General features: G+C 50.0%; 1 protein-coding gene across 1 annotated transcript; it reads left to right on the top strand.

The window, feature by feature from the left end:
* Window positions 1-1,558: 1,558 nt before the first annotated feature.
* On the top strand, window positions 1,559-6,918 carry emx3 (empty spiracles homeobox 3). Its single transcript, XM_061686216.1, has 3 exons — window positions 1,559-1,859; window positions 5,054-5,238; window positions 6,153-6,918. The coding sequence occupies exons 1-3, from the start codon at window positions 1,559-1,561 to the stop codon at window positions 6,324-6,326; spliced, it is 660 nt and encodes a 219-aa protein (XP_061542200.1). The 3' UTR covers window positions 6,327-6,918.
* Window positions 6,919-9,891: the final 2,973 nt, after the last annotated feature.

Genomic DNA, 9,891 nt, shown 5'->3' with positions numbered 1-9,891 from the left:
AACTGGTTTTTGTGGGGTTTTTTTGCTATATTTTCTCGTTGCATATTTTCAAGAAATGTGTAAATGTATGGAATTTAAAATATTTTTCAGAACTAATCTCTATACCTGACAAAAGTGACTTTTAAAAAAAAAAAGATCATTTCTAGAAATAAAGGGTTCCAAAAAGTTTTGTTTTTTTTCCCAAAAGATATTATTTTCAGCGAATTACATTTTCTACTTATTTCCTAGAGATTCATTTAGTTTAAAAAAGAGTTTTTAAATGTAATATTTTTGGGGGGGAGAGTATACCCTCCCAAAAACGTTCTAATCTAGCAGAAAAGTCTTCATTATTATTTTTTTGGGCCACTGGGGGGCAGCAGAGGATCGTCGTCACGAGGTTCGGGTGGCCGCGGCCCATTGGTTAAGATCGTCGCCTGCCTCCCTGGGGGGACGAAGTTGAAGACCCCGAGCGGACCACCCGCCGACATCCCCCGGACTCACGGCTGCGGTGTCCTTGAGCAAGGCACCGACACCGCGTGTGCGTGTTGACTGCGATGGGGAAATGCAAAGAACCGATTTCGCGTGCGTGTTCATGACTAACAGAAATGATGAATCTTCTTTTCCACGCGCAGCAGAAATTTTCGGGGTCCACGCCCACCTGAACCCGCGTTTGGCTCAAATGGATGCCCCTCCCCTTTTGCACAGCAAGTACACTCGAGGAAGAAAAGAAGGAAAAGGCCACTTCCGGTTGTAGTTGTCGCTCACGAGGGGGCGTGGCCGGGTCTTGGCGCTTCTTCGCCTGGGGCGCAAATGGCGGAGCGTCTACGGGGGGGCCCGCGGCGGCGGGGGGCGGGGGGCGGCGGGCTTTGTGTGAAAAAGAAAAGCCGAAGTAGCGAGTCAAATAAAAGTCCGAGTATCTTTTTGTGTCGTTTCTATCCGAAAGATAAGAATATAAGAATGGATAAGAAGAAGCGCTCGCTCGTGATCACATGACGAGGTTGCGCTTTGGAAAGTGATGACGTCTCATTTCTCGGAGCGTTTTCGTTCCAAATTCCAATGACGGCGTAAATATATTTCATCTACAAATAGTTTTGTGTGCGTGTGTTTTTTCAGTACTTTGATGCAGTTGGATTGTTTCGACGTCGGAATAGTTGACAGTACCTGAAAGATTGAAACATGCAAAGTGACTTGATTGGAATATTTGATTGAGCTCACTTCTATTGTGATTCTTGGATTTTCGTGCACGTGACGAAAGCTCGACTTTGGTTGTGTTGAGTTTTTTTTTCTTCCTCCTCCTCCGTCGTCTTCGTCATCCTGGCGTGTTTTGCGCATGCGCGGCGCACCTCCGCCGAATCTTGTCCAGGTGCGTCTCGCACGCACGCACGCCCGCACGCACGCTGTGTTTTTTGTTTGTTCGTTCGTTCGTTCGTTCGTTCGTGTTTTTTCTCTTTTCTTTTTGAGTCGGCCAGCCGAAGTCGCTCGTGACTTTTTGCGAGGATCCGAAGCGGCAACTCGGGATGGTTTCGGCGTGAGCTTCGGCTTCGGGCGTCCTTCGGTCCCGCCGGGCGGCCGGTTCGCTATGTCGCAGCCGAAGCTCCTCGCGGGGGGCGTCAAGAGGTGTTTCTCCATCGAGGCTCTGGTCGGGAAGCAGCAGCAGCAGCAGCAGCAGCAGCAGCGGCCCGTCCGGAGCCGGAGCCGGAGCGCCTTCGACGAGCCCATCCGGCCCACCGCGCTCCGCTTCGCGCCGCCCGCCGCAGCGACCCCGCTGACGCGGGACCCCGGCCTGCACTTGTTCGGCCGCCCCCATCCCGGACTGAGCCTGCTGTACCCCCCCGCCTGGATCCTGCACGACCACCGGCGATACGTGCACGCGCACGCAGGTAACAAGAACTAAAAAAACGAAACCAATCCCGACTTTCACGATTGTCCTCCCAAAACAGGATCGGAATTGATTTGCGGCCAAAGTCGGACAGGATCATCAAATCATATTTTATTGGGTGTCATCAAAAGTTCTAACAAAACAAAAAAGAACAACAATTCCAAATTCCAATTGTTCTCTTTAGAATGAAACAAAATAGATCAAACGATTTGTTTAGAACCCCCCCACAGAACAAGTCATTCTTCAACGAAGCATTAAAAAAAAAAAAATCGATTCACAATTCTGGATTTGGACTGTCAAGAACAACAATCATTCAGAAATGAACCACTAACTCGTTGTCGTTGTTCTCATTTTCGTTTCGTCGATGATCATGACTATTATGATGACAGATTTGGAAAAGAAGAGAAAAATCAATTCGGAAAATACAAATGAAATCCTGAATCGGATCATCAAAATAAAATAAAAAAGACAAATGACAAACCTCAAAATAAAACCTTTAAATCACACTTGCATCGTTTCTCAATGGGGTATGTCAAGAAATACGAGATGCAAGTAGGAATGATTCGAAAGATGATGACGTGAGCAAATGTTAATTTTCATCACGCACGTGTTATCGCGTTCATTGTTAGCATTAAACGTCCAATGACAAAATGTCAAAATTCCAATGATTTTGAGAGTCCAACACAAATATTCACCCCAAAGACTTTGTTTGTCACGATTGCGATCTTTTCATATTTACGAGCGCATTTTCAAGTCTTGAAATAATAATCAATCATATTCCTCTGGAAAGAAGTGAAATAGGAAAACGTTTGGTGGTCATTTCAAAAATGAAAGGTGAATTTTTCCTCTCGTAACTGGAACAAATCAGATTGAAAACAAACAAAACCCATTTGAAGGTCAAATGCTATTTGAACATTTGGAAAAATTTTTTGTCGAAGGTTTTCTTTCGTCAACTCCTTTTTTAAACTCCCTCGATTTCTTTTCGTCAGGATTTCGTTTGAATTTGAACACTTGGAGTGACGTCATCGACGAGGGCAGAGGATCCCCGATTGCAAATATGAAAGACGAGAAGATGATTTTCACCGAGGGCCTGCGGGCGACGTGCGCGCGACACTCGCTCGATGCTGCGTGTGCGCGCCCACGCGTCTTCTTGTGCGTGTGTGTGTGTGTGTGTGTGTGGACCAGTTAGCTTTTTTTTTTGAACACATCGTTGACATTTATTGACGAGTTCCTTCTTCGGTTGTCTCGTGTTAACATTCCCAACTTCTACGAACGAATTCGAAGATTCTTCTTTATTTGAGCTTGATTGATGGATTCATTTTTAGACGAAAGATCAAAACAAACATATGATGTGTGAAACAGGAAGTAGTTGAGTCTGTCCCAAGTCGGGTTAGCATGTTAGCCGCGGCGTAATATGCAAATGAGCGTCGTCAGGCGTGTTTGTGACGTGTTCGCCTGACTTGTTTCCCGGGCGGGGGCAGCTTAGCTTCGTCGTCGCCGTCGTCGTCTTCTTCTTCGGTGCCATCCGCAGCCCCTCCCCCGCCTTCGTCGCGTCCTGTCCCGCATATGCGCTGGTGTGGTTTTCTAGACTTTTCCACCGCGACGTCAAGCGACGATGTCCTTCCGGGTGGCAAAAGTTCGTAAAGCAACTCTTGGGCGACCTTTAACCTTGGGCCATTGAGGAAAATGAGGATTTGAACCTCATTCTCAATCGCAGCGGTTTGAATTTGCGAAGCGTCAGCCGAAAGGAAGACGATAAATCACCTCATATATATTTAATCACCTCATCGTATTATTACACCCGAAATTCATAAACTGCTTTTGGTATCAGAAATCAAGGGGAATCTTGTTCATATTTGGTAAGACAAAAATGCTTGCAATATCTAAATGTGATTTACGAAATATGACAATTTGAAATCCCGGTGACAGATTTGGAAGTTGACACACACGATTTCCCTTCGCGGGCCACGTAAAATCAGGCGGCGGGCCGGATCTGGCCCGCGGGCCTTGAGTTTGTAATTCGACAAAGTTGTAAAGGGACGACCTCGGACGCAAATGTCCGTCGATGGCTTAGTGGGAAATATTTTCTCACAAGTCGGCGGAAAAGGTTTGCTCCGGTCGTCTCGGGTGATTTCGGAAAATGACGGTCGAACCGTGTCGGAACTTAGGCCACGCCTATTTTTCAATCCCTTTACCTGTTCAAAAAATCGTCGTTGAAAGCCGCTTGACCTTTTGCCCCTTTTGAGGTCACGGTGAAACAGGCTGCACCAAACTACAGCGTGGGGGCCGTTTGCCGCCCGCCGGCCCGCGGCACGTACAACAAAGACATTTGCGCCCGACCGCTACAAGCGCGACTACGGTGGACCCGCGCCTACTCGCGCGTCTGCAACCGTGATTCACCTATTTGCAGATTATTTTTTCATTTAAAACCAAAACACAAAACTTTCCCCATTTTTTTCAAATCTAAAAAAAAAAAATGTAAGTTTCCATTTTTTTTTCTTTTTTTTTTGGAGGGGGGGGCAATCCCCCAAAACACTTGCTGACGGTTCACCCCTGAAGTGGTCGCCCACCATTGTGGGATCAAAATGTTTGATTCTTTTTTATGTTATTTTTTTCAATGCAGTTCAAATTTGAGTGAGCATTTCGGAAACCCTCGGCGGCGAGTCAATCGTTCACTCGCTCCCGACTCCCGAATCACGACCGAAGTATTTTCGGTGGCCATTTTGGGAACTATGCGGGCGCGCTTTATAAACATCTCCGCGTTGTGCTCGCGGATTCCGTTTGCCGTCGATCATCGGCGCGTGGTTTGCATGCGAATGCGACACGGCGGCCGCCGGCGCTCGCCGTCACTGTTGTCGTCTTTGTCCCGACCGCCGGCGATTCGACCGACGTTTTTGCGTGCGGCGTGACGGCGGCGGACCGACGATCTCGGCCTTTGTTTTTATGTAAACCGTATCAAACATTTCACGCCACACGCACGCCATCGGCGGACGTTTAACCGCCACCCGTAGGTGGCAAACAAATCAGATCTTTTTGTAGTTGACCTCTATTCCACTTCCACCTGACTGACTCCAACTGTAAAATGAAAAAAGAAGACGAAGAAGAAAGCGGGGAAAATGGCTCGGCGTTGCTAACGCGCTAGGCCCCGCTGTGAGCTCGACTTCCCGTTAATGACTTCCTTCGCACTGCGTTCAGGTGACGACGGCGGCGCGGGGAATCTTCTGCCGCACGGCGCTTTCTCCCGCAAACCCAAACGGATCCGCACGGCATTTTCTCCATCGCAGCTTCTGCGTCTGGAGCGAGCTTTCGACCAAAACCGCTACGTCGTGGGAGCGGAGAGGAAACAGCTGGCGTCGGCGCTCCGCCTCACCGAGACGCAGGTGAGCGAACGGCCGCGCCGGGAGGGGTCAAAGGTCGGTTCGAGGGCGCGAGGCGGTGTCCGTTGCGCGTCGTCGGACGAGTTCGGCTCGAGAGCGGCGATTTCCGAGGCGCGGGCTTCGCAACGCCGCCGAACGAACGACTGCGTGTGCTTCCTGCCGTCGAAGACGAGAGCGTTCGTTTGTCCGTTCGTCGAACGAAGATCCGCGATTTCTCGGAAAGAAATCGATCCGGTCCAATGTGATCATTTCCCACGGCGCGCCGGTCGGGAATCCGAGCTGGAGGGTTTGTCGAAGGTTTTAAGGGGCCGGTTTGCTCGAAGCGCGCACGGTGCCGAAGGTTCTCCGGTGAAAGCTGCGGAGGCTCTCGGGCGGAACGATACTTCTGCGGCGTCGGGCCCCGCGGCTACTGCTGTGTGAATTCGCTTCTAGAGCGTCAGATGTCAGCCGTTGTAAGTTGTAAGGTGCGAAGCGGGCCCGGTCCCGGTACGTAAGCTCGGTTGTAGGGTGCGAGGCGTCGCTCGGTCCTCGGGTTGAAGGCGCTATAGGGTCGGGAGGGCGGAGCGTTGGAAGATGTCGTCTCGTCCCGGGCGGCGGCTTCCGCTACGTGAGGTCGCTTCAAGGGCGTACGACGGCATCGGTTCTGAGGTGCGAGGTCGAGCGCGTTCGAGGGCGGGAGGGTTCGTCGGTGCGAGCTTTCACGCGTTCTCGGGACCGAGGCGCGGTCGCTTCGCTCGAGGTTGCAAGTCGCTGAGTTGCCCGAGGTTCTTGCGCCGCCCGTAAAGGACGACGATTGGCGCCGCACGGCATCCGGTCCGAGGAAGCGCTCTCACGAAGGCGGACGGACGTCTGCGCGCGCCTCTGTTAGCGTGCGTCCATCTTAGCGTGTCCTGACCTGTGTGTGTGTGTGTGTGTAGGTGAAGGTGTGGTTCCAGAACCGCAGAACCAAACACAAACGGCAGAAGTTGGAGGAGGAATCCCCCGAGGCGCAACACAAGCGCTCCAAAGCCAGCCAGCACGTGAGCAGATGGCGAGCCGCCACGCAGCGGAACGCCGACGCCGAACACGTCGACGTCACCGGCGACGACTGAGCCCGCGCGGCGGCGGACGCTAACCGATGGAAACGCCCGCCCTACGTGGACGCCGTTCGTCTTTGTTTGTCGACTTGGACCTAAATGAGGGAGACGGAACGTTCTTGACTTTCAAATGTGCCAAAAAAAACGACAACAAAACACACTCTTGAACACGAGTTAACGTTAGCTTCTAAGCATCGCACGCAACACACACACACACACACATAGTCACACACCGGCTCTCACACACACTCACCCTGTGGCACTTCCATCAATATTGAAGCAAAAGCGTTCAGAAACAACCAAAACAAGGCTTGATTGTGATGACGACGATGAAGAACAAGAACAAATTCATGTCCGAAAAAAACCGACCCATCAGGAAGTTGTGCTGATGTTTTTTTTGTTTATTTTTTTGGTCTCGCGTCGGACTAGTGGTCAGCACGTGCGCCTCGGTTGCCCACCAACGACAACGGGCGACGTTTAAGAGCGTCGCAGTCGTTCTCGTGTTCTTCTTCTTGCACGTTGACCTCATCCTCCTCTCACGTAGCTCTTCATCTTCCTCTCTTCTTCCTCTTCATGCGATGATGTTGTCGTGCACTAATAGGATTGATAACCACAATAATAATGATTACAATAAAAATTCTTTGAAGTGGTCTTCTTCTGGAAAAGGGGCGGGGCCAGAGAAACATTTCTACTTCCTGTGTTATAAATAAGTCGATCAACAACGCACGCATACACACCAACTTGTGCGCACACACAAAGACACGATCTCACAACTCCGCACACGCACGTATGTTGACTTTTTGGGGAGAATCCTTTTTAAAAATAGAATCAAATGTTTGACGGCGTTGCCACGGAAACAAAGAAAGACGCCGACAGATGGCAGAGCAGTTCAAGTCAAACGTTTCTCGTCATTTTCTTTTTTTTGAACATCTCAACGACGCGCCAATTTTCTTTGTGTGCTTGACGGACAGCTGGCGTCGTCCCGCCCACGAGTCAAGTACACGCAACTCAAAGTACGTCCGCGTCAGCCAACTAAATACTTGTCGTAAGTATGTACTGACTACATATATTGTACCCGGATCACACTTATCCACATTTGGAACAAAACGCACAACTGACGCTACGATCGGCCAACGTACGGGGGGGGGGGGGCGTGGCCCCCGGACGCCCCGCCTCCCCAAATCCGATCGAATCGACTCCGACGGCGGGACGCGGCGGGATCGCTTCCTGTCGTCACGGCGACCAACGACAGACCGGCTCCCAAAATGTCAGCAGGTTTTTGTGCCAGAGAAGATTAAAAGGTGTAAAATGACTTAAGCACCTCATAATGACATTGTAATGACATGCTAATTACACTAAAGTCACACGATTCAACACGGAGGAAGAAATAAGACATAACGCAGCATCGGTCACTTATACAACATACTGCATCTGTAGTATGTGTGTATATATATATATATATATATATATATATATATATATATAGGGTGTACAATATGCACGTATATCGAGAGAGAGATGCGTGACGCGAATGAGTTAAGAATAATAATAAGACCTTCTGAAGCTCGTTCGGTAAATTAACACGTCACTCGCACGATTTGCATTCAAACGAGGCGCTCGTCACGCATCGACGGCACGCGTGCGCCTGCGCCGCCGTTCGCCCGTTACGAACGGACGTCCCGCCGATATTCGCGGCGTCTTCGATGTCGGCGCCACCGGTGCGGCGATGTCGTCGATATCGTCGTTCGTCTCGTTAATGCCATCCGTTGCGTTAATGTCGCCGACATCGTTCCTGACGTCGTCGAGGTTTTTAGCCAACTTTCTCGTCGATGTTGTCGACGTCCTTTATAGTGTCGTCGTTGTTCTCGTTGTTGATATTTGAAAAGTCGTTCATCTTGTTTGTCAGTGACGAAGGCGATGAATGGCGTCTTCACGTCGTACATTTAAGTGCTATTGTTCACGCCTTTGACGTCGTTCGCTCGCGTTAATGTCGCCGACATCGTTCTTGACGCCGTCGCTGCCGTCGACGTCGTTAATCTTCGACGTCGGCGACGTTAACGTCGTTAGTGACGGCATCGATGTCAACATTGCGAAGGTCTAATGTCATCAACTTTGTTTACGTGACGGACGGACGCGCAGTACGCGGTCGATGTCGACGTCGTCGACGTTCATTTCGTTGATGTCATTTGATTCGGATGAGAATGTTTCTGTTGATATTTTGACACGAGTACAAGTCGAGGAATGTCGTCGGCGCACCCGAGGGCCTCGCTCAAATTCAAAACAAAACGACGTGCTGCTTGCGTTCAGCCCCTTAGGCGAACGAGCCGAGCGATTTCCCTCAATGTCACGCCGCCGCGCCAAGATGGCCGCCTGGCATTCCGTTGTGATGATAACCCACGTGACTCAAATGCGCCATTTTGCTGGCCGTCGTCACCGGCGACGGCAGCGTGAACGAAACCTTTAACGCACGCTTTTAGTCGTAACACGCCGCCGTCTTATGCTCCGCACTCGATGGTTCTGCTGGCGTTGAGTCAAATGACGATTATTATTATCATGATTATTATTGTCGTATTCATCAGTTCACGTCATCCACAAATGTCTTTGTTTCATTTTTACAACCTATTGAACGCGCTGAAACGCTGTTGTGCGCCATCGTTTCTTTTTCCCAGCGATTCATCGTGAAGAGGTTTGATGACAAATCTAAAAAAAAAAATCTCAATCTAACGAGCGATGACCGACAAATGATGCTGACCGTTTCTTGCATCGTCGATTTAGCAAAATCGCAGACAAATATATATCGTTTGGACCGCAGTCTACCGATCGCTCCCGGCCGAAGTTTATCACGGAACAAAACCAAAGAGAACGAAAAAGAAACCAAAAAAGCCACGCAGGCACGGGGAGAACATGCAAACTCCACACAGGTGGGAGAATTAAACCCGATGTATTTCAACAGCAGATTGTTCAAGCGAAGCATCTTTTAAACGTCTGCTAGCGTCATCCATCCATCAAATGTGAAATGTTACGGCCAGGCTGCCGGGAAGCTCGAAGGTGCCACGTTAACGCACGAACCGAGCGGCAAACGACAACACTCGCAGGCGTGGGTCGGCTGCGGCACGTGGGAGCGGCCGTTATTCCCGGAGCTCAATAAGGGACCTTCTCCGCCCCATCTTCTCGCTCTTATTTACGGCGCCATCAGGCGGGAGACCGCGGAGTCTGCGGGGCAGGACTCGCCGACTCAAAGACACTTTTATTCATCGGGCTGTCGGGAAACTGAACTCTTTGCCCGCTTTGCCTCTTGTGTCCTCTGCCCACCTGAACTCTGAACTCTGACGAAACATGTAGATGCACGCGCGCGCGCACACGCGCACACACCAGACCCAGGGTTGCGCGAGCCACTTCAACAGCAATGGGGTTTTGTCATCTCATTTATAAATGTCTTATTTGTTCTCTGACCTCGACTATGATATTTGCACAGTCAATTAATACTTTTTATACTGCATATGTACTACAGTTTATTTAGCTTTAATATTGATGTCATTATTTGTGTCTTTTGTAGCACCTCGGGCCATTGAGTGCCGTA

Source organism: Phycodurus eques, chromosome 9 (genome assembly GCF_024500275.1).
Source record: "Phycodurus eques isolate BA_2022a chromosome 9, UOR_Pequ_1.1, whole genome shotgun sequence".
Taxonomy (NCBI): domain Eukaryota; kingdom Metazoa; phylum Chordata; class Actinopteri; order Syngnathiformes; family Syngnathidae; genus Phycodurus; species Phycodurus eques.
The sequence above is the reverse complement of the archived record's forward strand: the minus strand, read 5'-3'. Positions and strand labels throughout refer to the sequence as shown.

Excerpts from the sequence above, each read along its gene's own strand:
- emx3 (XM_061686216.1), top strand. The coding sequence starts at position 1,559 with ATGTCGCAGCCGAAGCTCCTCGCGGGGGGCGTCAAGAGGTGTTTCTCC. Across the intron at positions 1,860-5,053 it reads ATACGTGCACGCGCACGCAG|GTGACGACGGCGGCGCGGGG; the intron begins GTAACAAGAACT and ends CACTGCGTTCAG. Across the intron at positions 5,239-6,152 it reads TCCGCCTCACCGAGACGCAG|GTGAAGGTGTGGTTCCAGAA; the intron begins GTGAGCGAACGG and ends GTGTGTGTGTAG.